Raw genomic sequence first — 26,957 nt, forward strand, 5'->3', positions numbered from 1 at the left:
CTACTTGGGACTTGGAGGATTCCAAGTTACTGGACGTAGTCAGGGCCCTGAAAAGTATATGTTTCCAGGACGGCTGGAGTCAGGAAAACTGACTCGCTATTTATCCTGTATGCACCCAACAAGCTGGGTGCTCCTGCTTCTAAGCAGACTATTGCTCGCTGGATCTGTAGCACGATTCAACTTGCACATTCTGCGGCTGGACTGCCGCACCCTAAATCTGTAAAAGCCCATTCCACGAGGAAAGTGGGCTCTTCTTGGGCGGCTGCCCGAGGGGTCTCGGCTTTACAAATTTGCCGAGCTGTTACTTGGTCGGGTTCAAACATTTTTGCAAGAGTCTACAAGTTTGATACCCTGGCTGAGGAGGACCTAGAGTTTGCTCATTCGGTGCTACAGAGTCATCCGCACTCTCCCGCCCATTTGGGAGCTTTGGTATAATCCCCATGGTCCTTACGGAGTCCCAGCATCCACTTAGGACGTCAGAGAAAATAAGATTTTACTCACCGGTAAATCTATTTCTCGTAGTCCGTAGTGGATGCTGGGCGCCCATCCCAAGTGCGGATTGTCTGCAATACTTGTTTATAGTTATTGCCTAACTAAAGGGTTATTGTTGAGCCATCTGTTGAGAGGCTCAGTTATATTTCATACTGTTAACTGGGTATAGTATCACTAGTTATACGGTGTGATTGGTGTGTCTGGTATGAGTCTTACCCGGGATTCATAATCCTTCCTTATTGTGTCCGCTCTTCCGGGCACAGTATCCTAACTGAGGTCTGGAGGAGGGTCATAGTGGGAGGAGCCAGTGCACACCAGGTAGTCCTAAAGCTTTCTTTAGTTGTGCCCAGTCTCCTGCGGAGCCGCTATTCCCCTTGGTCCTTACGGAGTCCCAGCATCCACTACGGACTACGAGAAATAGATTTACCGGTGAGTAAAATCTTATTTTTTTGTGGGTCAGCCCTGTTTTTTGGGACTGTTCCACCCGCGGGCCGCAGTGTTCCACGGTGTGGTGGTGGGGGGGGGTCGGTAGGGCAGTTGGGAGGCTCCTATCAATCGCTGCTCTGCTGTAGAGCAGCGGTGATTGGACGCTGTGCACATGCGCTGTGCAACATGCCCCATTTTCTGCAATGCTGCCTGTCGCCGCAGCATCACACTTCCTGATCTGCACATGCGTATATCTAAAAACATCAGAGATGTATGTACACACCGGGTTTACTTTTTGGGCAAAGCAGTAAATTATTCCTTAAATCTCTTTTAGGGTGAACTGCGTTGACAAAAGACTTAAAAAATAAAAGAAGGCATTCAGAATAAGAAATCACCTTAAGCACTGCTGTTTCATAAATCATCCCCAGATATGCGGGCACAGATAGTTATAATTGGCAGCATCAGCAAAGGCTACAGCTAGAAATGGGATTAAAGGGGTTTTGTAGAATGCTCCTTAATCTATTCTCACAGAGAGGGGGGGGGTGAAACCATCCTGCAGCCTGAGTCAGAGGGTTGTGAGGGGTATATTTATTACTGTGTGTTTTTTGGGGGGTATCTGCAAATATAATGGATCCAGTATAGAAATAGGGTGATTCTGCACAAGATCATTCTGTACATTCAGTAAGTGCAATGATTGTACTTCCGAGTTTAGGACCCAGGAGTCCTTCTCCTCACACACAAAATGATGCTCGCTCCGCAGGGGACACTGGTAGGGATCCATTTAGAGCCCTCTCAGTAATCACTAAGAAGCCCATAGACTTCTATTAGGCAAGGCTACCTACAGATAGCATTGCCTACTGGGTCCAAGCTCTGGAAAGTATCTGTTTCCAGAGCTTGGTACATATGGGAAGCGCTTTAGTACATCCCATCTGAAGTCCTTTATAGGTTTTAAAGGGAGGCAGAGTATTATTTGTATTGTAGCAATCATACATTATGATATATTTATTATATTGTCCTAATTCGGATAAGTACATAAGACCTGATTATGACTGGATCACTAAAGAGGCAGGCGACACCCACCAGCTGCGGCTGTAACCCACTGCGCTGTGCAAACAGTCTCACCATCGGAGTTCGAGTAACCCCATAGGGTCATACCACTCGCCCTCTATGGGGAGAATGAGAACAAGTCCAGCACTCCACTCTTCCAATTACTGTACTTGCCCTGGTGCCCTCCGAGGTGTCCAAGCATCAGAAATTACACAATAGGGAACGGCACTACTCATGGTCACATGCAGAATAGATAACTGAAAGGCGGCCTCTGTCCTTTATGTAGCCCACAGGAGATAGAAGGGTTTATGGGGAGAAGCAGACGGCTGATTATTTGATCCTGCTCCAGTTATCGGGGTCGGCAACAGGGGGCGGTCAAAGGGGACACCTGTACCGGGCCCAAGGATTAGAAGGGCCCCAAGGATACAACACTTATTGCCCAGCAGGGATGTGAGCCATCTTGTCCAAATAGAGCAGCGAGCTGTAGGCTGTGTGGGCGCACCCTCAGAGTGACAGGAGCCTCTCACACACACTAACTGTGCGGCACAAGTGTGCGCCTGCTCTTCCGGGTCCAGCTCTGTTGCAGGCAGTTACGGGACATGGCAACAGCTCCCCTGGCCAGGATTCATGTGCTCTACCCTTGTCTCTTCTGGTGGGGTGTGAGGGCCGCATGGTACCTGCTGTGTGGTGTTTGGGTCTGGATAGTGGAAAGTGCAGCGCAGGTTATTCTCTCCCCAGGGTAAGAGTAGATTGGTGAGGGGATACAGGGCTTTGGGATGGGGTGGGGGTGCTAGGAATGCAGCATGGAATCATTTGGGAGAGACAGATTGTGGGGTGCGTGGGGGGAAGGAGAGAGGGAGGCACAGACTGTGGTGTGTGTGGGGGTGGAAGGGGAGATATACATATTTATATATTTGTGTATATATATATATATATATATATATATTTATTACCCGTTTCTTATATAGGGCAGCAAATTCCGGTTGCATGTGTGTATATATATATATATATATATATATATATATATATATATATATATATCTTACGTCCTAGAGGATGCTGGGGACTCCAAAAGGACCATGGGGTATAGACGAATCCGCAGGAGCTTGGGCACACTATAAAGACTTAAACTGGGTGTGAACTGGCTCCTCCCTCTATGCCCCTCCTCCAGACCTCAGTTAGACTTTGTGCCCAGGAGTGCATGGATGCACACTAGGGGAGCTCTACAGAGTTTCTCTAGAAATACTTTTGTTAGGTTTTTTATTTTCAGGGAAACCTGTTGGCTACAGGCTCCCTGCATCTTGGGAGGGGAGAGAAGCAGACCTACTTCTTCTGAGTTAAAGGCTCTGTTTCTTAGGCTACTGGACACCAGAAGAAAGAAGCCGGGTGAGTATTGGAAGAACAGAAGACTTCAGGACAGCAGAAGACTTCAGTAACGGAGGTAACACGCAGCGGTAGCGCTGCACTCCTTGCTCCCACACACCAACGGCACTCACAGGGTACAGGGCGCTGGGGGGGAGCGCCCTGGGCAGCAGTTACTGAGGATCTTTGTTTTTTACAAGGGCAGGCATACTCGGGGCCCGCATACCCTGTACGATACCCCCGCCAATTAGCAGCGGTAGCGCTGCGCGCCATTGTTCCCGTACACACCAGCGGCTGGTTGGGTGCAGGGCGCTGGGGGGGTGTGGTATTGAAAGTCGACAGTAACTAGGTCGACAATGTCTAGGTCGACCACTATTGGTCGACAGGGTGTCTAGGTCGACATGTTCTAGGTCGACAGGTCAAAAGGTCGACATGAGTTTTTCATGTTATTTTGGTGTCGTTTTCTTTGTAGAGTGACCGGGAACCCCAATTAGTGCACCGCGTCCCCTCGCATGGCTCGCTTCGCTCGCCATGCTTCGGGCATGGTGCCTTTCCTTCGCTCGGCACAGATTACCATTCCAATCGTAGTCCACGTGGATCGTTAAGTATGAAAAGGTTCAAAAAAAGAAAAAAATTGTGAAAAACTCATGTCGACCTTTTGACCTGTCGACCTAGAACATGTCGACCTAAAGACCCTGTTGACCTAGACACCCTGTCGACCTAGTTACTGTCGACCAATAGTGGTCGACCTAGACATTGTCGACCTAGTTACTGTCGACTTTCAATCCGGATCCCGCTGGGGGGGGGGGGGGCACCCTGGACAGCAATTTAGATGTGTTTGGTGAATGTATATAGTGCCTAGACACTATATACAGTCCTCTGCCTGCATATTATACTTTTTTATTATGGGGCTGAAGCGCGCCGAAAAGAGGCGGGGCTTACCCCTCACAGCAGTGTTCAGCGCCATTTTTCTGTCTGTCCCCGCCAAAATGGTGATACAGTCCAAACGAGGGGCGGCACAGAGTTTTTAGTGGTATATTTAAGGATATCTATAACACTATTTGTTTGGAGATGGCCATATAAGCATTGTTGTGCATATTTCTGTGTGAGTTCCCTGTCAGTATACCCACTGTAGTACACATGTGTCTACATGCGTGAGGGCTCTGTCACAATCCGTTCTGGGGTCACTGTCGACATCGCCGATGCCTGTTGGTACTTGATATAGTCAACGGGTCGGTAGTTGTATGCTGTATGAGAGAAACAGTAGTATGTGGGTGACCCTGTCGGCACCAACTGTTATTACTGGGTGTAAATTAACATGCTGTAACTGCCTGAGGCCTGTATATATGTATATTATATGTATATGTATGGTTTGGTTCCATGGGCCTGTACCTCGATCACGGACATGGTAGTATATGTGGGGGAGTGTTATTGATATTTCTCTATCGTCCTAGTGGATGCTGGGGTTCCTGAAAGGACCATGGGGAATAGCGGCTCCGCAGGAGACAGGGCACAAAAAGTAAAGCTTTTCCAGATCAGGTGGTGTGCACTGGCTCCTCCCCCTATGACCCTCCTCCAGACTCCAGTTAGATTTTTGTGCCCGGCCGAGAAGGGTGCAATCTAGGTGGCTCTCCTAAAGAGCTGCTTAGAAAAAGTTTAGCTAGGTTTTTTATTTTACAGTGATTCCTGCTGGCAACAGGATCACTGCAGCGAGGGACTGAGGGGAGAAGGAGTCAACTCACCTGCGTGCAGGATGGATTGGCTTCTTGGCTACTGGACATCAAGCTCCAGAGGGACGATCACAGGTACAGCCTGGATGGTCACCGGAGCCGCGCCGCCGGCCCCCTTGCAGATGCTGAAGTCAGAAGAGGTCCAGAATCGGCGGCTGAAGACTCCTGCAGTCTTCTAAAGGTAGCGCACAGCACTGCAGCTGTGCGCCATTTTCCTCTCAGCACACTTCACACGGCAGTCACTGAGGGTGCAGGGCGCTGGGAGGGGGGCGCCCTGGGAGGCAAATGTAACCTATATAAAGGCTAAAAATACCTCACATATAGCCCCCAGAGGCTATATGGAGATATTTAACCCCTGCCTGATTTCTCTAAATAGCGGGAGACGAGCCCGCCAGAAAAGGGGCGGGGCCTATCTCCTCAGCACACGGCGCCATTTCCTCTCACAGCTCCGCTGGTCAGGACGGCTCCCAAGTCTCTCCCCTGCACTGCACTACAGAAACAGGGTAAAACAGAGAGGGGGGGCAAATTTATGGCGATATTTTGATATAACAAAGCAGCTATAAGGGAGCACTTATTATAAGGCTATCCCTGATATATATATATAGCGCTTTTGGTGTGTGCTGGCAAACTCTCCCTCTGTCTCCCCAAAGGGCTAGTGGGTCCTGTCTTCGTTAGGAGCATTCCCTGTGTGTCTGCTGTGTGTCGGTACGTGTGTGTCGACATGTATGAGGACGATATTGGCGTGGAGGCGGAGCAATTGCCAAATATGAGGATGTCACCCCCTAGGGAGTCGACACCAGAATGGATGCCTTTATTTATGGAACTACGGGATAGTGTCAACACGCTAAAGCAGTCGTTTGACGACATGAGACGGCCGGACAATCAATTAGTGCCTGTCCAGGCGACTCAAACACCGTCAGGGGCTGTGAAACGCCCTTTGCCTCAGTCGGTCGACACAGACCCAGACACAGGCGATGACTCCAGTGGTGACGGTGACGAATCAACCGTATTTTCCAGTAGGGCCACACGTTATATGATTTTGGCAATGAAGGAGGCGTTACATTTAGCTGATACTACAGGTACCACTAAACAGGGTATTATGTGGGGTGTGAAAAAACTACCTATAGTTTTTCCTGAATCAGAAGAATTAAATGACGTGTGTAATGAAGCGTGGGTTGCCCCTGATAAAAAGCTGATAATTTCAAAGAAATTATTGGCATTATACCCTTTCCCGCCAGAGGTTAGGGAGCGCTGGGAAACACCTCCTAGGGTGGACAAGGCGCTAACACGCTTATCTAAACAAGTGGCGTTACCCTCTCCTGAGACGGCCGCACTTAAAGATCCATCAGATAGGAGGATGGAAAATATCCAAAAAAGTATATACACACATGCAGGTGTTATACTACGACCAGCTATAGCGACTGCCTGGATGTGCAGTGCTGGGGTAGTTTGGTCAGAGTCCCTGATTGAAAATATTGATACCCTGGACAGGGACAATATTTTACTGTCGTTAGAACAAATAAAGGATGCATTTCTTTATATGCGTGATGCACAGAGGGATATCTGCACACTGGCATCACGGGTAAGTGCTATGTCCATTTCGGCCAGAAGAACTTTATGGACGCGACAGTGGACAGGCGATGCGGACTCAAAACGGCATATGGAAGTTTTGCAGTATAAAGGGGAGGAGTTATTTGGAGTCGGTCTATCAGATTTGGTGGCCACGGCTACAGCCGGGAAATCCACCTTTCTACCTCAAGTCACTCCCCAACAGAAAAAGGCACCGACCTTTCAACCGCAGCCCTTTCGTTCCTTTAAAAATAAGAGAGCAAAGGGCTATTCATATCTGCCACGAGGCAGAGGTCGAGGGAAGAGACAGCAACAGGCAGCTCCTTCCCAGGAACAGAAGCCCTCCCCGGCTTCTACAAAAGCCTCAGCATGACGCTGGGGCTTCTCAAGCGGACTCGGGGACGGTGGGGGGTCGTCTCAAAAATTACAGCGCGCAGTGGGCTCACTCGCAAGTAGATCCCTGGATCCTGCAGATAATATCTCAGGGGTACAGGTTGGAATTAGAGACAGATCCACCTCGCCGTTTCCTGAAGTCTGCTTTACCAACGTCCCCCTCCGAAAGGGAGACGGTTTTGGAAGCCATTCACAAGCTGTACTCTCAGCAGGTGATAGTCAAGGTACCTCTTCTACAACAAGGGAAGGGGTATTATTCCACTCTTTTTGTGGTACCGAAGCCGGATGGCTCGGTAAGGCCTATTCTAAATCTGAAGTCCTTGAACCTGTACATAAAGAAGTTCAAGTTCAAGATGGAGTCACTCAGAGCAGTGATAGCGAACCTGGAAGAGGGGGACTTTATGGTATCCTTGGACATCAAGGATGCGTATCTCCACGTTCCAATTTACCCCTCACACCAGGGGTACCTCAGGTTCGTTGTACAAAACTGTCACTATCAGTTTCAGACGCTGCCGTTCGGATTGTCCACGGCACCTCGGGTCTTTACAAAGGTAATGGCCGAGATGATGATTCTTCTTCGAAGAAAAGGCGTATTAATTATCCCATACTTGGACGATCTCCTAATAAGGGCAAGGTCCAGAGAACAGCTAGAGATGGGATTAGCACTGTCTCAAGAAGTGCTAAAACAGCACGGGTGGATTCTGAATATTCCAAAATCCCAGTTAATGCCGACAACTCGTCTGCTGTTCCTAGGGATGATTCTGGACACGGTTCAGAAAAAGGTTTTTCTCCCGGAGGAAAAAGCCAAGGAGTTATCCGAGCTTGTCAGGAACCTCCTAAAACCAGGAAAGGTGTCTGTACATCAATGCACAAGAGTCCTGGGAAAAATGGTGGCTTCTTACGAAGCAATTCCATTCGGCAGATTCCACGCAAGAATTTTCCAAAGGGATCTGTTGGACAAATGGTCAGGGTCGCATCTTCAGATGCACCTACGGATAACCCTGTCTCCAAGGACAAGGGTGTCTCTTCTGTGGTGGTTGCAGAGTCCTCATCTATTGGAGGGCCGCAGATTCGGCATACAGGATTGGATCCTGGTGACCACGGACGCCAGCCTGAGAGGCTGGGGAGCAGTCACACAAGGAAGAAACTTCCAGGGAGTATGGACGAGCCTGGAAACGTCTCTTCACATAAACATATTGGAACTAAGAGCAATATACAATGCTCTAAGCCAGGCAGAACCTCTGCTTCAAGGAAAACCGGTGTTGATCCAGTCGGACAACATCACGGCAGTCGCCCATGTGAACAGACAGGGCGGCACAAGAAGCAGGAGTGCAATGGCAGAAGCTGCAAGGATTCTTCGCTGGGCAGAGAATCATGTGATAGCACTGTCAGCAGTGTTCATCCCGGGAGTGGACAACTGGGAAGCAGACTTCCTCAGCAGACACGATCTTCACCCGGGAGAGTGGGGACTTCATCCAGAAGTCTTCCACATGCTGGTAACCCGTTGGGAAAGACCGATGGTGGACATGATGGCGTCTCGCCTCAACAAAAAACTGGACAGGTATTGCGCCAGGTCAAGAGATCCGCAGGCAATAGCTGTGGACGCGCTGGTAACGCCTTGGGTGTACCAGTCGGTGTATGTGTTTCCTCCTCTGCCTCTCATACCAAAAGTATTGAGAATTATACGGCAAAGAGGCGTGAGAACGATACTAGTGGTTCCGGATTGGCCAAGAAGGACTTGGTACCCGGAACTTCAAGAGATGATCACGGAAGATCCGTGGCCTCTACCTCTAAGGAGGGACTTGCTTCAGCAGGGTCCCTGTCTGTTTCAAGACTTACCGCGGCTGCGTTTGACGGCATTGCGGTTGAACGCCGGATCCTAAAGGAAAAAGGCATGCCGGAAGAAGTCATTCCTACTTTGATTAAAGCGAGGAAGGAAGTAACCGTGCAACATTATCACCGAATTTGGCGAAAATATGTTGCGTGGTGCGAAGATCGGAGTGCTCCGACGGAGGAATTTCAACTGGGTCGATTCCTACATTTCCTGCAATCAGGATTGTCTATGGGTCTCAAATTGGGATCTATTAAGGTTCAAATTTCGGCCATGTCGATTTTCTTTCAAAAAGAATTGGCTTCAGTCCCTGAAGTCCAGACCTTTGTTAAGGGAGTGCTGCATATACAGCCGCCTGTGGTGCCTCCAGTGGCACCGTGGGATCTCAATGTGGTTTTGGAATTTCTAAAATCTCATTGGTTTGAACCACTAAAAAAGGTGGATTTGAAATATCTCACATGGAAAGTGACCATGCTTCTAGCCCTGGCTTCGGCCAGGAGAGTGTCAGAACTGGCAGCTTTATCTTACAAAAGCCCATATCTGATTTTCCATTCGGACAGGGCAGAACTGCGGACTCGTCCGCATTTTCTCCCTAAGGTGGTGTCAGCATTTCATCTGAACCAGCCTATTGTAGTGCCTGCGGCTACAAGTGACTTGGAGGACTCCAAGTTACTGGACGTTGTCAGAGCATTAAAAATATATATTGCAAGGACAGCTGGAGTCAGAAAATCTGACTCGTTGTTTATATTGTATGCACCCAACAAGATGGGTGCTCCTGCGTCTAAGCAGACGATTGCTCGTTGGATCTGTAGCACAATCCAACTTGCACATTCTGTGGCAGGCCTGCCACAGCCTAAATCTGTAAAGGCCCACTCCACAAGGAAGGTGGGCTCATCTTGGGCGGCTGCCCGAGGGGTCTCGGCATTACAACTCTGCCGAGCAGCTACGTGGTCAGGGGAGAACACGTTTGTAAAATTTTACAAATTTGATACTCTGGCTAAGTAGGACCTGGAGTTCTCTCATTCGGTGCTGCAGAGTCATCCGCACTCTCCCGCCCGTTTGGGAGCTTTGGTATAATCCCCATGGTCCTTTCAGGAACCCCAGCATCCACTAGGACGATAGAGAAAATAAGATTTTACTTACCGATAAATCTATTTCTCGGAGTCCGTAGTGGATGCTGGGCGCCCATCCCAAGTGCGGATTATCTGCAATAATTGTACATAGTTATTGTTAACTAATTCGGGTTATTGTTGAAGGAAGCCATCTTTCAGAGGCTCCGCTGTTATCATACTGTTAACTGGGTTTAGATCACAAGTTGTACGGTGTGATTGGTGTGGCTGGTATGAGTCTTACCCGGGATTCAAAATCCTCCCTTATTGTGTACGCTCGTCCGGGCACAGTACCTAACTGGAGTCTGGAGGAGGGTCATAGGGGGAGGAGCCAGTGCACACCACCTGATCTGGAAAAGCTTTACTTTTTGTGCCCTGTCTCCTGCGGAGCCGCTATTCCCCATGGTCCTTTCAGGAACCCCAGCATCCACTACGGACTCCGAGAAATAGATTTATCGGTAAGTAAAATCTTATTTATTTATATATATATATATACTCCCCTCGGACTCCTCAGGGGCGCAATAATGTTTTTTTTTGCCTAGGTTACTACTTCCTGCTGTCGACGAATACTAGATTTTCTGTCGACCATAACGTTCCTGGTAGATCCACAAGTGGGGCGTATTAGTACATGATTATACATTCAGAACAAATTACTGTCACTAGGGACCTGTTGGGTCAGGGACAATTCACTTATGTATATATGATATATATATATATATATATATATATATATATATAGAGAGAGAGAGAGAGAGATTGGGTATTATATTATGTATGTTCATGAATGCTGAAGTAATAGTATTCTTTTTCATGTACTAGTCGCTCTGTTGATTAAGCTCTACGTCGGCAGTGACGAGTTGGTCTTCAGTCCTCTCAAGGAGTACGAAGGTTTATTCTCTCCCCGACGCGGTGACAATATTGTGGAAGTCAACTCCTGGTCGACACGGGGCCCTGTCAGAAAGGATCGTATACAGGAAGCTAAGTGATATTTTATTTCTATACTTTGACCCTGTTTACATTACATGCACATGCGGGAGTGTTTATATTCGGAAAGGCGTCCGATAGAATTTACCTAAAGTGTGTAAGGTTGGTTTCTCCTGTTGGTTCTTCTTATACCATTACGGCGGCTGCTGTGGGTATACAGGTGGGTGGCCGGGGAAATGCTGAGGCTGTCTCCGGGAGATACTGGAGTTTTTCCCTGGGACGGTGTATCACTGTTGGGGGATACTTCGGCTCCGTCAATCCCGGGGCATACTGCTGGTGATTTTAACTTCGTGAGTTGGTTTCCTTCACAAGGGTTGGTGACGCATTCTTTGGTGGGATGTAGTCGTTTTAACCAGTTCGTTTCCGTTCTTTTTCCTTTTCTGTGCTGACAGTGGAAGGTGAAAAAGGTAAGGTTTCTGCAACCTTGTTCGGTTCGCAGAACGGAATGTCGTTGTCTGTTTCTACCACATACATTACATGTCGCGGGGTCTACCTGGCTGGAGGCCACCTTGGTGAGACCTCGTCTACTACGTGTCAGTCAGTCCGGGAATAGACTAGGAACTGTGAGTTAATTATAGAATCCTAGGGGGACTTTCTGGTGTGACAGATGGTTCCCCTCACTGATTTTTCTATTAGATCTTGCTGTTCCCCTATGGAAGGGGAGGTGGTACACGACGCCATACCAAAGGTGCGTAAGGTTCAGGGCATTGTCCTGCTGTCCCTAAAATAATTTAAAAAAAAAGGAAAGACAAAGATTTCTCCTTACGATGTTGGACTACAGGATGGAATCTCTCAGACGAGGGAGCTCTACCACGTCATGATAGTAGGGGGTTCAAGGCGTTTTTCTCTGCATTCAGGTTTCCTGGATGGGTACCCAGGAATGTTTTGGCCATTTCACCGGAGTGATGGCAGTAGAGTGGTATTTTTTCCATAGTAAGAGCCATAGTTATACTCCAGGGGGGCACTCTTCTGATTAAGGCGAGGTCAAGCCACAAGTGATGCAAATTGTCGTTTTCTCTCTGACTGTTCTTCGACACAGGGGAAGCCTGTTATTCCCAACGGCACAGACGTCGGAGGTGGGTATCAGTGTAGATACGGAAAGGTTGAGGTTCTGTATGTTCCTGTGGACGGAAGTCTGAGGATCCGGAGTCGGATCAGATTTGTAGAGAGGTCTTTTTCGGTGAGCTGGTCAAATGCCAGAGTGGTTTTCACGGGGCCATTTGGGAAGGTGGCCCGGGTCTCCCCTACACATGCGCCGGAATATAATCCTAATAGCCAGGATATCGCTCCTGTGGTGTTTGCTCTGTTCTCACCTCCTAAAGGGACGAAGGTTCGGAATCCAGGATGAGATCCTGGTGTCCATGCATGCAGATCTCCGAGACTGGGGAGCAGTCCTTGCAAGGAAGTATTTCCAGAGTAAAAGGTCAAGCTGGGAAGCTTGTCTGCAATAAGTCTTCTTGAGTTAAGAGATATTTTCAATGAGCATATGCTTCGTGATCTGCCCGTGTTAATTCTGTCGGACGGCTTGACAGCAGTGGTGTATGTAAGCCGCTAGGGCGGAACGAGGAGAAAGGCGGCGATGGCAGAAGCCAAAAAAGTTTTCCACTGGGTGGAAAGACTGGTAAACGCTATATTAGTGGTCTTCGTTCCGGAGGGGAACGACAATGAAATAGATTCCTCTGCAGACGCGATCTCCATCCGGGAGAAATATAATCGTCATCGAGAAGTTTTCACAAAGTGACAGGTCTTTGAGGAGTGCCTCAAGTGAACATGTTGGCGTCTCGCCCCTACGAGAGATCTCAGGGATATTGTTCCGGGTCAGGGGACACTCAAGCTAGCAGTGGACGTCCTCGGGACACCTTGGGTGTTTCGGTCGGACTATGTCTCCCCCCTGTTTTCACTTTTCGGACGGTGATAATCGTAAGAAGAACAAAGGTTCAGACGATCTTCATTGTTACGGTCTAACCAAGGAGGGCTTGGTTTCCAGTTCTTCAAGGTTTACTCATAGAAGATCCATGACCTTTCCTCTACGTGAGGAACGGTTACAGAATGATCCGGGCGTGTATCAAGACTTACCGCGGATGCGTGTGACAGCGTGGCGGTTGAACGCAATATCCTGGCCAGAAAGTGTATTCCCAGGTGAAGTCTTTACCACACTTCTTCAGGCTAGAAAAGAAGTAACGGCAAGGTCTTACCACCGTGTTCGGAGAAAATAGGTGTCTTGGTGTGAATCCAAGATGGCTACTACCGAAGACTTTCACCTGGGTCGTTCTTCTCCATTATTTTTTGGCAAGCAGGTGTGGGTGCAGGCTTAAAGTTAGGCTCCTTTTAAATGCAAAGTTTTGGCCTTATAAATTTTCTTTCAAGAAGGAATTGACAACCTTTCCGGAAGTTCGGACCTTTCGTGAAAGGAGTACTGCACATCCAACCTCCATTTGTGCCCCCGTTGGCACCGTGGGACCTGGACGTGGTGTTGCGTTTTCATGTGTCACACTGTTTGGAACCTTTGTGATAGGTTGGGTTAAAATTTCTCTCCTGGAAAGTGGTCATGCTATTGGCTTTGGCGTCCGCAAGGCGGATGTCGGAGGTAGCGGCTTTGTCTCACAAGAGCCCTGTTTACTCTTCCATGTGGATAGAGAGGAATTGAGAACTTGGTTAATAGTTCTGCCAAGAGTGGTTACTGGGTTTCGCAGAAATCAGCCTGTTTTGATGCCGGTGGCTACTTAGGCATTAGCTGATTCAAAGTATCTCGATGTAGTCAGGGTTTTGAATATTTAAGTCGCCATTTTGGCTCAGGACGCCTGCGTCTATGCAGTCTGTTACACGTTGGATCTGTGATACAATTCGGCGTGTTCGTTCTACGGCTGGATTGCCGTTACAGAAGTCGGTGGAGACCCATTCTACTAGGAAGGTGGGCTCATCTTGGGCGGCTGCCCGAGGGGTCTCGGCACTTCAACTTTGCCGAGCAGCTACGTGGTCGGGTTCAAACACTTTGCTAAGTTCTACAAGTTTGATACCCTAGCTGAGGAGGACCTCGTGTTTGCTCAATCGGTGCTGCAGAGTCGTCCGCACTCTCCCGCCCGGTCTGGAGCTTTGGTATAGACTCCATGGTCCTTTTGGAGTCCCCAGCATCCTCTAGGACGTAAGAGAAAATAGGATTTTAATACCTACCGGTAAATCCTTTTCTCCTAGTCCGTAGAGGATGCTGGGCGCCCGTGCCAGTGCGTACTATCTCTGCAGTACTTGGTTATGGTTACACTCTTGTGGTGTTTCTTTTTTGTCGGCTGTTGCTGGCGTTGTGCATGCCAGGGAGTGTGGCGTATTATTATTGGTTGTGTTGACACACAGGTTGTGTTACATATTCTCTCAGCACATGGCTGTATGTTTTTCATACCGTGGGCTGGTATTCTGTTGAATGCTATGTTTTGCGGTATGTTCGTGGTGTGAGCTGGTATAACACTCACTGTGTTAAATTATAAATTATTTCCTCAAAATGTCCGTCTCTCCTGGGCACAGTTTTCTAACTGAGGTCTGGAGGAGGGGCATAGAGGGAGGAGCCAGTTCACACCCAGTTTAAATCTTTATAGTGTGCCCAAGCTCCTGCGGATCCATCTATACCCCATGGTCCTTTTGGAGTCCCCAGCATCCTCTACGGACTAGGAGAAAAGGATTTACCGGTAGGTATTAAAATCCTATTATATATATATATATACAGTATATATATATATATAAAACTATCCAGTGGTGCTGCACTCCTCAATAACAAGTATGATACAATATGATACCGGTGCCTTCCACGCTGTAGAGGTAATCCCAGCAAAAATACACAAAGTCTCATGGTGGCACTTGAATAAAGAAATCAGACAGCAGTCCTGTACTTTAGTGCAGTGTGCTGGCAGATAGAGTGATTGCTGCCCATAGTAGTGAGATTTGTGATATGTTGTGACACAGAAAGATGACATGGTTTATGAGGTCCACTTCCATTTTGTAATGTCGCTCATTTGGAACAGTACAACTGAGTTTTTTCTGGAACTGTAATTTGTATAAAGTTGCACTACTTTATGGCATGTACTGTATGTGTGGGAATCTCTTATGCAAGCTATACTCAGCTGCCAGCTTTGTCATAAATTTATCAGAAATATAAATGTTTTTATGTTGTTGATTTATAGTTTCTTTATTCTAGAATGAGGATGGACTACAAGAATATTTCGAAACAGTTGTCAAAATGACTAACGCTGACCCCAAGAAGATAATTGGATGGGTAATTAATGATTTGCTTGGTTACCTAAGGCAGCGAAATCTCACAATCAAAGAAAGGTGAGCCTTGTTTACTGAGCCAGTGACTGTATATGTCGGTGTACTTGACTTTTACTGGGTAAGAGGTGATTTTCTTTTCCTAATAAACCTGCAGTATTTCTCAGGGTATTGCAGGGGTTTCCTTTCTATAAACCTCATATCTCGAGACATTTTAGAATTTGCGTTATTTTTTGTTTGATTTTTTATTTTTGAAGAAAAACATTATTGGTTTAATTAGTTCTAAACTGTACTTCGGTAAATGGAAGAGAGGGCAATATTAAGTCAGGCAATTGGTGTCTTTAAATCATCAATTTATCAATAAATGGACAGCATGGACTTCTGAGTTTAAACTGCAATCTAGGATTATCCTTGAAAAACCAAGGGGTCATTGTAGCAAGCAGTGATAACACAATTTTCTGTGTGTTTTCACTGAAAAAATGGGTTACTCTACTTTAATTTGTCAATCTATATGAAAATGCATGCCGTGAAGGGGCACCTAACTGATTGTACAACAATGCCAGCTATGGCGGCAAAACTTTCTGTCGCTGTTTCTGTGGATGGCCTTATGCTCCCATCTAAAGGGACAGGTGCGAGCACAAATCCAGCAAAAGTACAGCTTTTGGGTACCTTAAATGCTTTGTGCCCAACTTTTACGCACCTTAACTGTCTCTTAGGGTGGGAGAAGCCTCTTTTTGCAATTCCCTGCATTTTGGGTGCGAGATCTGGGATGAGTGATGGGTGCCAAAAACAATTGAATAGCTCCTGATCACTTTAGGCGGGAGCTACTGGTGTGAGAAACAATTGATTCAACCCCCAACCCCCTTTCCAATGTGTGAGGATTCGTTATGTGAATGAACATGCAATATTTGTCTCTTACGTCCTAGAGGATGCTGGGGACTCCGTAAGGACCATGGGGGTATAGACGGGCTCCGCAGGAGATATGGGCACTATAAAGAACTTTAGAATGGGTGTGCACTGGCTCCTCTCTCTATGCCCCTCCTCCAGACCTCAGTTAGATCCTGTGCCCAGAGGAGATTGGGTGCATTACAGGGGAGCTCTCCTGAGTTTCTCTGATAAAGAATTTTGTTAGGTTTTTTATTTTCAGGGAGCACTGCTGGCAACAGGCTCCCTGCATCGTGGGACTGAGGAGAGAGAAGCAGACCTACTTAAGTGATAGGCTCTGCTTCTTAGGCTACTGGACACCATTAGCTCCAGAGGGAGTCGGAACGCAGGTCTCCCCTCGCTGTTCGTCCCAGAGCCGCGCCGCCGTCCTCCTCGCAGAGCCGGAAGATAGAAGCCGGGTGAGTATAAGAAGAAAAGAAGACTTCAAGGCGGCAGAAGACTTCAGATCTTCACTGAGGTAAGCGGCCATTGCTCCCACACACTACACACACTAGCAGGCACTGATGGGTGCAGGGCGCAGGGGGGTGGGGCGCCCTGGGCAGCAATAAAAACCTCTAATTCTGGCATTATAAGGTTAGACACTGCGGAGGCAGTAATTCTATAAATCCCCCGCCAGTTTTGTGATATTTTGAGCGGGACCAAAGCCCGCCACTGGAGGGGGCGGAGCTTAGTCCCTCAGCACTAACCAGCGCCATTTTCTCCACAGAGATCTGCAGAGAAGCTGGCTCCCCAGTCTCTCCCCTGCTGAACACGGTGACACAGGGCTGAAAAGAGGAGGGGGGGCACTTGTAAGGCGCATGGAGTGTATTAACACAGTGATTAAGATAAAAGCACTATTTGGGAGATTATTTTCCAGTGTCAGTTGGCGCTGGGTGTGTGCTGGCATACTCTCTCTCTGTCTCTCCAAAGGGCCTTATTGGGAACTGTCTCCTTATAACTATATCCCTGTGTGTGGGGGGGGTGTCGGTACGAGTGTGTCGGCATGTCTGATGCAGAAGGCTCAGCTAAGGAGGAGGTGGAGCAGATGATTGTGGTGTCTCCGTCGGCAACGCCGACTCATGATTGGATGGACATGTGGAATGTTTTAAATGCAAATGTGACCTTATTGCATAAGAGATTGGACAAAGCAGAGTCCAGAGAAAAAGCTGGGAGTCAATCCACCGCTTTCGACTGGGTCACCGGGCCCTTCTGGGTCTCAAAAACGTCCCCTATCCCAAATAGCAGACACTGATACCGACACGGATTGTGACTCCAATGTCGACTACGATGATGCGAGGTTACACCCAAGGGTGGCCAAAAGTATTCATTATTTCTCTGACGTCCTAAGTGGATGCTGGGACTCCGTAAGGACCATGGGGATTAGCAGCTCCGCAGGAGACTGGGCACAACTAAAGAAAGCTTTAGGACTACCTGGTGTGCACTGGCTCCTCCCACTAAGACCCTCCTCCAGAACTCAGTTAGATTCTTGTGCCCGGCTGAGCTGGATGCACACTAGGGGCTCTCCTGAGCTCCTAGAAAGAAAGTATATTTTAGGTTTTTTATTTTACAGTGAGATCTGCTGGCAACAGACTCACTGCAGCGAGGGACTAAGGGGAGAAGAAGCGAACCTACCTAACTGGTGGTAGCTTGGGCTTCTTAGGCTACTGGACACCATTAGCTCCAGAGGGATCGACCGCATGGAACCGACCATTGATGTTCGTTCCCGGAGCCGCGCCGCCGCCCCCTTACAGAGCCAGAAGCATGAAGATGGTCCGGAAAATCGGCGGCAGAAGACTTCAGTCTTCACCAAGGTAGCGCACAGCACTGCAGCTGTGCGCCATTGCTCCTCATACACACTTCACACTCCGGTCACTGAGGGTGCAGGGCGCTGGGGGGGGGGGGCGCCCTGAGCAGCAATATAAACACCTTGCCTGGCAAAATCATCACAATATATAGCCCCAGAGGCTATATATGTGATAATTACCCCTGCCAGAATCCATAAAAAAGTGGGAGAAAAGTCCGCGAAAAAGGGGCGGAGCTATCTCCCTCGGCACACTGGCACCATTTTCTCTTCACAGTGCAGCTGGAAGACAGCTCCCCAGGCTCTCCCCTATAGTTTTCAGGCTCAAAGGGTTAAAAAGAGAGGGGGGGCACTAAATTTAGGCGCAATATTGTTTATACAAGCAGCTATTGGGGAAAATTCACTCAGTGATAGTGTTTATCCCTACATTATATAGCGCTCTGGTGTGTGCTGGCATACTCTCTCTCTGTCTCCCCAAAGTGCTGTGTGGGGTCCTGTCCTCAGTCAGAGCATTCCCTGTGTGTGTGCGGTGTGTCGGTACGGCTGTGTCGACATGTTTGATGATGAGGCTTATGTGGAGGCGGAGCAGATGCCGATAAATGGGATGTCGCCCCCTGTGGGCCGACACCAGAGTGGATGGATAGGTGGAAGGTATTAACCGACAGTGTCAACTCCCTACATAAAAGGCTGGATGACGTAACAGCTATGGGACAGCCGGCTTCTCAGCCCGCGCCTGCCCAGGCGTCTCAAAGGCCATCAGGGGCTCAAAAACGCCCGCTCTCTCAGATGGCAGACACAGATGTCGACACGGAGTCTGACTCCAGTGTCGACGAGGTTGAGACATATACACAATCCACTAGGAACATCCGTTACATGATCCCGGCAATAAAAAATGTGTTACACATTTCTGACATTTAACCCAAGTACCACTAAAAAAGGGTTTTGTGTTTGGGGAGAAAAAGCAGGCAGTGTTTTGTTCCCCCATCAAATGAGTGAATGAAGTGTGAAAAAGCGTGGGTTCCCCCGATAAGAAACTGGTAATTTCTAAAAAGTTACTGATGGCGTACCTTTTCCCGCCAGAGGATAAGTTACGCTGGGAGATATCCCCTAGGGTGGATAAGGCGCTCACACGTTTGTCAAAAAAGGTGGCACTGCCGTCTTAGGATACGGCCACTTTGAAGGTACCTGCTGATAAAAAGCAGGAGGCTATCCTGAAGTCTATTTACACACTCAGGTACTAGACTGAGACCTGCAGATAGTGCTGCTGCAGCGTGGTCTGTAACCCTGTCAAACAGGGATACTATTTTGCGAACATAAGACGTTGTCTTATATATGAGGGATGCACAGAGGGATATTTTGCCGGCTGGCATCCAGAATTAATGCAATGTCCATTCTGTCAGGAGGGTATTAGAGACCCGACACTGGACAGGTGATGCTGACTTTAAAAGGCACATAGAGCCTTATAAGGGTGAGGAATTGTTTGGGGATGGTCTTTGGGACCTCGTATCCACAGCAACAGCTGGGAAGAAAAATTTTTACCTCAGGTTTCCTCACAGCCTAAGAAAGCACTGTATTATCAGGTACAGTCCTTTCGGCTTCAGAAAAGCAAGCGGGTCAAAGGCGCTTCCTTTCTGCACAGAGACGAGGGAAGAGGGAAAAAGCTGCACCAGTCAGCCAGTTCCCAGAATCAAAATTCTTCCCCCGCTTCCTCTGAGTCCACCGCATGACGCGGGGGCTCCACAGGCGTAGCCAGGTACGGTGGGGGGCCGCCTCAAAAATTTCAGCGATCAGTGGGCTCGCTCACAGGTGGATCCCTGGATCCTTCAAGTAGTATCTCAGGGGTACAGGCTGGAATTCGAGGCGCCCCCCCCCCCCCCCCGCCGTTTCCTCAAATCTGCCTTGCCGACAACTCCCTCAGGCAGGGAGGCTGTGCTAGAGGCAATTCACAAGCTGTATTCCCAGCAGGTGATAGTCAAGGTGCCCCTACTTCATCAAGGTCGGGGTTACTATTCCACACTGTTTGTGGTACCGAAACCGGACGGTTCGGTGAGACCCAGTTTAAATTTGAAGTCCTTGAACACATACATAAAAAAATTCAAGTTCAAGATGGAATCGCTCAGGGCGGTTATTGCAAGCCTGGAAAAGGGGGATTACATGGTATCCCTGGACATCAAGGATGCTTACCTACATGTCCCCATTTACCATCCTCACCAGGAGTACCTCAGATTTGTGGTACAGGATTGCCATTACCAATTCCAAACACTGCCGTTTGGACTGTCCACGGCACCGAGGGTCTTTACCAAGGTAATGGCAGAAATGATGATACTCCTTCGAAAAAAGGGAGTTTTTAATTATCCCGTACTTGGACGATCTCCTTATAAAGGCGAGGTCCATGGAGCAGTTGTTGGTCGGAGTAGCACTATCTCGGGAAGTGCTACAACAGCACGGATGGATTCTATACATTCCAAAGTCACAGCTGGTTCCTACCACACGCCTGCTGTTCCTGGTGATGGTTCTGGACACAGAACAGAAAAAAGTGTTTCTCCCGCAGGAGAAAGCCAAGGAGCTGTCATCTCTAGTCAGAGACCTCCTGAAACCAAAACAGGTATCGGTGCATCACTGCACACGAGTCCTGGGAAAAATGGTAGCTTCTTACGAAGCAAAATTCCATTCGGCAGGTTCCATGCAAGAACCTTTCAGTGGGACCTCTTGGACAAGTGGTCGGAATCGCATCTTCAGATGCATCGGCTGATAACCCTGTCTCCAAGGACCAGGGTATCTCTCCTGTGGTGGCTGCAGAGTGCTCATCTTCAAGAGGGCCGCAGATTCGGCATACAGGACTGGGTCCTGGTAACCACGGATGCCAGCCTTCGAGGCTGAGGGGCAGTCACACAGGGAAGAAATTTCCAAGGACTTTGGTCAAGTCAGGAGTCATCCCTACACATAAATATTCTGGAACTGAGGGCCATTTACAATGCCCTAAGTCTGGCAAGGCCTCTGCTTCAAAACCAGCCGGTACTGATCCAATCAGACAACATCACGGCAGTCGCCCATGTAAACCGACAGGGCGGCATAAGAAGCAGTATGGCGATGGCAGAAGCCACAAGGATTCTCCGATGGGTGGAAAATCACGTCTTAGCACTGTCAGCAGTGTTCATTCCGGGAGTGGACAACTGGGAAGCAGACTTCCTCAGCAGACACGACCGACACCCGGGAGAGTGGGGACTTCATCCAGAAGTCTTCCAACTGTTGGTAAACCGTTGGGAAAGGCCACAGGTGGACATGATGGCGTCCCGCCTAAACAAAAAACTAGATATTGCGCCAGGTCAAGGGACCCTCAGGCAATAGCTGTGGACGCTCTAGTGACACCGTGGGTGTACCAGTCTGTTTATGTATTCCCTCCTCTGCCTCTCATACCAAAGGTACTGAGAATAATAAGAAAACGAGGAGTAAGAACGATACTCGTGGTTCCGTATGGGCCAAGAAGAGCTTGGTACCCAGAACTTCAAGAAATAATATCAGAGGACCCATGGCCTCTACCGCTCAGACAGGATCTGCTACAGCAGGGGCCCTGTCTGTTCCAAGACTTACCGTGGCTGCGTTGGACGGCATGGCGGTTGAATTCCGGATCCTAAAGCAAAAGGGCATTCCGGAGGAAGTCATTCCTACGCTGATAAAAGCCAGGAAAGAAGTAACCGCAGACCATTATCACCGTATTTGGCGAAAATATGTTGCGTGGTGTGAGGCCAGGAAGGCCCCAACAGAGGAATTTCAGCTGGGTCGTTTTCTGCACTTCCTACAGTCAGGAGTGACTACAGGCCTAAATTTGGGTTGCATTAAGGTCCAGATTTCGGCTCTGTCGATTTTCTTCCAGAAAGAACTGGCTTCACTGCCTGGAGTTCAGACATTTGTAAAGGGAGTGCTACATATTCAGCCCCTTTTTTGTGCCTTCTGTGGCACCTTGGGATCTCAACGTGGTGTTGAGTTTCTTAAAATCACATTGGTTTGAGCCACTTAAAACTGTGGATTTGAAATATCTCACGTGGAAAGTGGTCATGTTATTGGCCTTTGCTTCGGCCAGGCGTGTGTCAGAATTGGCGGCTTTGTCATGTAAAAGCCCTTATCTGATTTTCCATATGGATAGGGCAGAATTGAGGACTCGTCCCCAGTTTCTCCCTAAGGTGGTATCAGCTTTTCACTTGAACCAACCTATTGTAGTGCCTGCGGCTACTAGGGACTTGGAAGATTCCAAGTTACTGGACGTAGTCAGGGCCTTAAAAATTTATATTTCCAGGACGGCCGGAGTCAGGAACACTGACTTGTTTTTTATCCTGTAGGCACCCAACAAAATAGGTGCTCCTGCTTCTAAGCAGACTATTGCTCGCTGAATTTGTAGCACAATTCAGCTGGAGCATTCTGCGGCTGGATTGCCGCATCCTAAATCAGTAACAGCCCATTCCACGAGGAAAGTGGGCTCATCTTGGGCGGCTGCCCGAGGGGTCTCGGCTTTACAACTTTGCCGAGCTGCAACTTGGTCAGGGGCAAACACGTTTGCAAAGTTCTATAAGTTTGATACCCTGGCTGATGAGGAACTCACGTTTGCTCAGTCGGTGCTGCAGAGTCGTCTGCACTCTCCCGCCAGGTCTGGAGCTTTGGTATAAACCCCATGGTCCTTACGGAGTCCCCAGCATCCTCTAGGACGTAAGAGAAAATAAGATTTTAAACCTACCGGTAAATCTTTTCTCTAACGTCCTAGTGGATGCTGGGGACTCCGTAAGGACCATGGGGAATAGACGGGCTCCGCAGGAGACAGGGCACTTTAAGAAAGAATTTGGATACTGGTGTGCTCTGGCTCCTCCCTCTATGTCCCTCCTCCAGACCTCAGTTTGAATCTGTGCCCGGACGAGCTGGGTGCAACTTAGTGAGCTCTCCTGAGCTTGCTATAAAAGAAAGTATTTTGTTAGGTTTTTTTATTTTCAGAGAGATCTGCTGGCAACAGACTCTCTGCTACGTGGGACTGAGGGGAGAGAAGCAGCCCTACTCACTGAAGATAGGTCCTGCTTCTTAGGCTACTGGACACCATTAGCTCCAGAGGGGTCGTACACAGGATCTCACCCTTTGTCGTCCGATCCCGGAGCCGCGCCGCTGTCCCCCTCGCAGAGCCGGAAGACAGAAGCCGGTGAAAGAAGCAAGAAGACTTCGAAATCGGCGGCAGAAGACTCCAGTCTTCATACTGAGGTAGCGCACAGCACTGCAGCTGTGCGCCATTGCTCCCACACTACACCCACATACTCCGGTCACTGTAGGGTGCAGGGCGCAGGGGGGGGGGGGCGCCCTGGCCAGCAATTAGAGACCTCTTGGCAAAAGTGGGCATATATACAGTTGGGCACTGTATATATGCATGGGCCCCCGCCATATTTTTACACAGAAACGCGGGACAGAAGCCCGCCGCTGAGGGGGCGGGGCTTCTTCCTCAGCACTCACCAGCGCCATTTTCTCTCCACAGCTCCGCTGAGAGGAAGCTCCCCACGCTCTCCCCTGCAGAAACACGGTAGAAGAGGGTAAAAAGAGAGGGGGGGCACATAAATTAGACGCAAAAACAGTATATACAGCAGCTACTGGGTTAACACTAAGTTACTGTGTGATTCCTGGGACATATAGCGCTGGGGTGTGTGCTGGCATACTCTCTCTCTCTCTGTCTCTCCAAAAGGCCTTGTGGGGGAACTGTCTTCAAAAAGAGCATCCCCTGTGTGTGTGGTGTGTCGGTACGCTTGTGTCGGCATGTTTGATGAGGAAGGCTATGTGGAAGCAGAGTGGGAACAAATGAATGTGGGGTCGCCGCCGATGGCGCCGACACCCGATTGGATAGATATGTGGAAGGTTTTAAATGATAATGTCATTTCCTTGCATAAAAGGTTGGATAAAGCTGAAGCCTTAGGACAGCCGGGGTCTCAGCCCATGCCTGATCCTATGTCACAGAGGCCGTCAGGGTCTCAGAAGCGCCCACTATCCCAAATTGTTGACACAGATATCGACACGGATTCTGACTCCAGTGACGATTGCGATGATGCAAAGTTACAGCCTAAATTGGCTAAAGCCATCCGTTATATGATTATAGCAATGAAGGATGTGTTGCACATCACAGAGGAAACCCCAGTCCCTGACAAGAGGGTTTATATGTATGGGGAAAAAGGCAAGAGGTGACCTTTCCCCCTTCACATGAGCTAAATGAGTTATGTGTAAAGGCTTGGGAATCTCCAGATAAAAAACTGCAGATTTCCAAACGGATGCTTATGGCGTATCCTTTCCCGCCAACGGACAGGTTACGCTGGGAATCCTCCCCTAGGGTAGACAAAGCTTTAACACGCTTATCCAAGAGGGTAGCCCTGCCATCACAGGATACGGCCACCCTAAAAGATGCTGCGGATAGAAAGCAGGAGGGTACCCTGAAGTCCATTTATACACAATCAGGTACCTTACTAAGGCCGGCGATTGCGTCGGCCTGGATGTGTAGTGCTGTAGCAGCATGGACAGATACCTTATCTGAGGAACTTGATACCTTGGACAAGGATACTATATTGCTGACCCTGGGGCATATAAAAGACGCTGTCCTGTATATGAGAGATGCTCAAAGAGACATTAACCTACTAGGCTCTAGAATAAATGCAATGTCGATTTCTGCCAGAAGGGTCCTGTGGACTCGGCATTGGACAGGCGATGCCGACTCAAAAAGGCACATGGAGGTTTTACCTTACAAGGGTGAGGAGTTGTTTGGGGAGGGTCTCTCGGACCTGGTCTCCACAGCTACGGCTGGAAAGTCAAATTTTTTACCATATGTTCCCTCACAACCTAAGAAAGCACCGTATTAACCAGATGCAGTCCTTTCGATCACAAAAAGGCATCTCTTCGAATTCCAGGTGCGAGGTCCGAGGTGCGTCCTTTCTTGCCAGAGGCAGGGGTAGAGGAAAGAAGCTGCACAATACAACTAGTTCCCAGGAACAGAAGTCCTCCCCGGCTTCCACTAAATCCACCGCATGATGCTGGGGCTCCACAGGCGGAGCTAGGCCCGGTGGGGGCGCGTCTCCGAAATTTCAGCCACAAGTGGGTTCACTCCCAGGTGGATCCCTGGGCTATAGAGATTGTGTCTCAGTGATACAAGCTGGAATTCGAAGAGATGCCCCCTCACCGTTACCTCAAATCGGCCCTGCCAGCTTCCCCCTTAGAGAGGGAAATAGTGTTAACTGCAATTCACAAATTGTATCTTCAGCAGGTGGTGGTCAAGGTTCCCCTCCTTCAACAAGGAAGGGGTTACTATTCGACCATGTTTGAGGTACCGAAACCGGACGGTTCAGTCAGACCCATATTGAATTTAAAATCCCTGAACATATACATGAAAAGGTTCAAGTTCAAGATGGAATCGCTCAGAGCGGTCATCGCAAGCCTGGAAGGGGGGGATTTTATGGTGTCTCTGGACATAAAGGATGCTTACCTTCATGTCCCCATTTATCCACCTCATCAGGAGTACCTCAGATTTGTGGTACAGGATTGTCATTACCAATTCCAGACGTTGCCGTTTGGTCTCTCCACGGCACCGAGAATATTTACCAAGGTAATGGCGGAAATGATGGTGCTCCTGCGACGGCAGGGAGTCACAATTATCCCATACGATCTCCTCATAAAGGCGAGGTCCAGAGAGCAGTTGCTGATCAGCGTAGCACGCTCTCGGGAAGTGTTACAACAACACGGCTGGATTCTAAATATTCCATCATACGAGGCCATTCCCTTAGGCAGGTTCCATGCGAGGACCTTTCAATGGGATCTGTAGGACAAGTGGTCCGGTTCACATCTACAAATGCATCGGCTGATCACCCTATCCCCCAGGGCCAGGGTGTCTCTCCTGTGGTGGCTGCAGAGTGCTCACCTTCTAGAGGGCCGCAGATTCGGCATTCAGGACTGGGTCCTGGTAACCACGGACGCAAGCCTCCGAGGGTAGGGAGCAGTCACACAGGGAAGAAATTTCCAAGGTCTGTGGTCAAGTCAGGAGACTTGCCTTCACATCAATATCCTGGAACTAAGGGCCATATACAACGCCCTACGTCAAGCGGAGACCCTGCTTCGCGACCGATTGGTGCTGATTCAGTCAGACAACATCACCGCAGTGGCTCATATAAACCGCCAAGGCGGCACAAGGAGCAGGGTGGCGATGGCGGAAGCCACCAGAATTCTTCGCTGGGCGGAGAATCACGTAAGAGCACTGTCAGCAGTGTTCATTCCGGGAGTGGACAACTGGGAAGCAGACTTCCTCAGCAGGCACGACCTCCACCCGGGAGAGTGGGGATTTCATCAAGAAGTCTTCACGCAGATTGCAAGTCGGTGGGAACTGCCACAAGTAGACATGATGGCATCCCGCCTCAACAAAAAGCTAAAGAGGTATTGCGCCAGGTCAAGAGACCCTCAGGCGATAGCTGTAGATGCACTAGTGACACCGTGGGTGTTCCAGTCGGTCTATGTATTTCCTCCTCTTCCTCTCATACCCAAGGTGCTGAGAATCATAAGAAGAAGAGGAGTGAGAACAATACTCATTGTTCCGGATTGGCCAAGAAGGACTTGGCTTCCAGAGCTGCAAGAAATGCTCACAGAGGACCCATGGCCTCTGCCTCTAAGACAGGACTTGTTGTAACAGGGGCCCTGTCTGTTCCAAGACTTACCGCGGCAGCGTTTGACGGCATGGCGGTTGAACGCCGGATCCTAGCAGAAAAAGGCATTCCGGATGAGGTTATTCCTACGCTGATAAAGGCTAGGAAGGAAGTGACGGCTAAACATTATCACCGTATATGGCGAAAATATGTTGCTTGGTGTGAGGCCAGGAATGCCCCTACGGAGGAATTCCAGCTGGGCCGTTTCCTTCACTTCCTACAGTCGGCAGTGACTTTGGGCCTAAAATTGGGTTCCATTAAGGTCCAGATTTCGGGCCTATCCATTTTCTTTCAAAAAGAACTGGCTTCTCTACCTGAAGTTCAGACGTTTGTAAAGGG

General features: G+C 48.9%; 1 protein-coding gene across 4 annotated transcripts in view; it reads left to right on the top strand.

The window, feature by feature from the left end:
- Window positions 1–26,957, top strand: part of GATB (glutamyl-tRNA amidotransferase subunit B) — a 506,181-nt gene that overhangs the window by 439,320 nt on the left and 39,904 nt on the right. For 3 of the 4 annotated variants that reach the window (XM_063920556.1, XM_063920555.1, XM_063920558.1), the window contains one exon: window positions 15,127–15,260. The exons of the other annotated variant lie outside the window; for it this stretch is intronic. In XM_063920556.1, coding sequence (XP_063776626.1) covers window positions 15,127–15,260 — 134 coding nt within the window. The remainder of the gene's footprint in view (window positions 1–15,126; window positions 15,261–26,957) is intronic. 4 annotated transcript variants of the gene reach the window in all.

This window comes from Pseudophryne corroboree, chromosome 1, assembly GCF_028390025.1.
Source record: "Pseudophryne corroboree isolate aPseCor3 chromosome 1, aPseCor3.hap2, whole genome shotgun sequence".
Lineage (NCBI taxonomy): Eukaryota > Metazoa > Chordata > Amphibia > Anura > Myobatrachidae > Pseudophryne > Pseudophryne corroboree.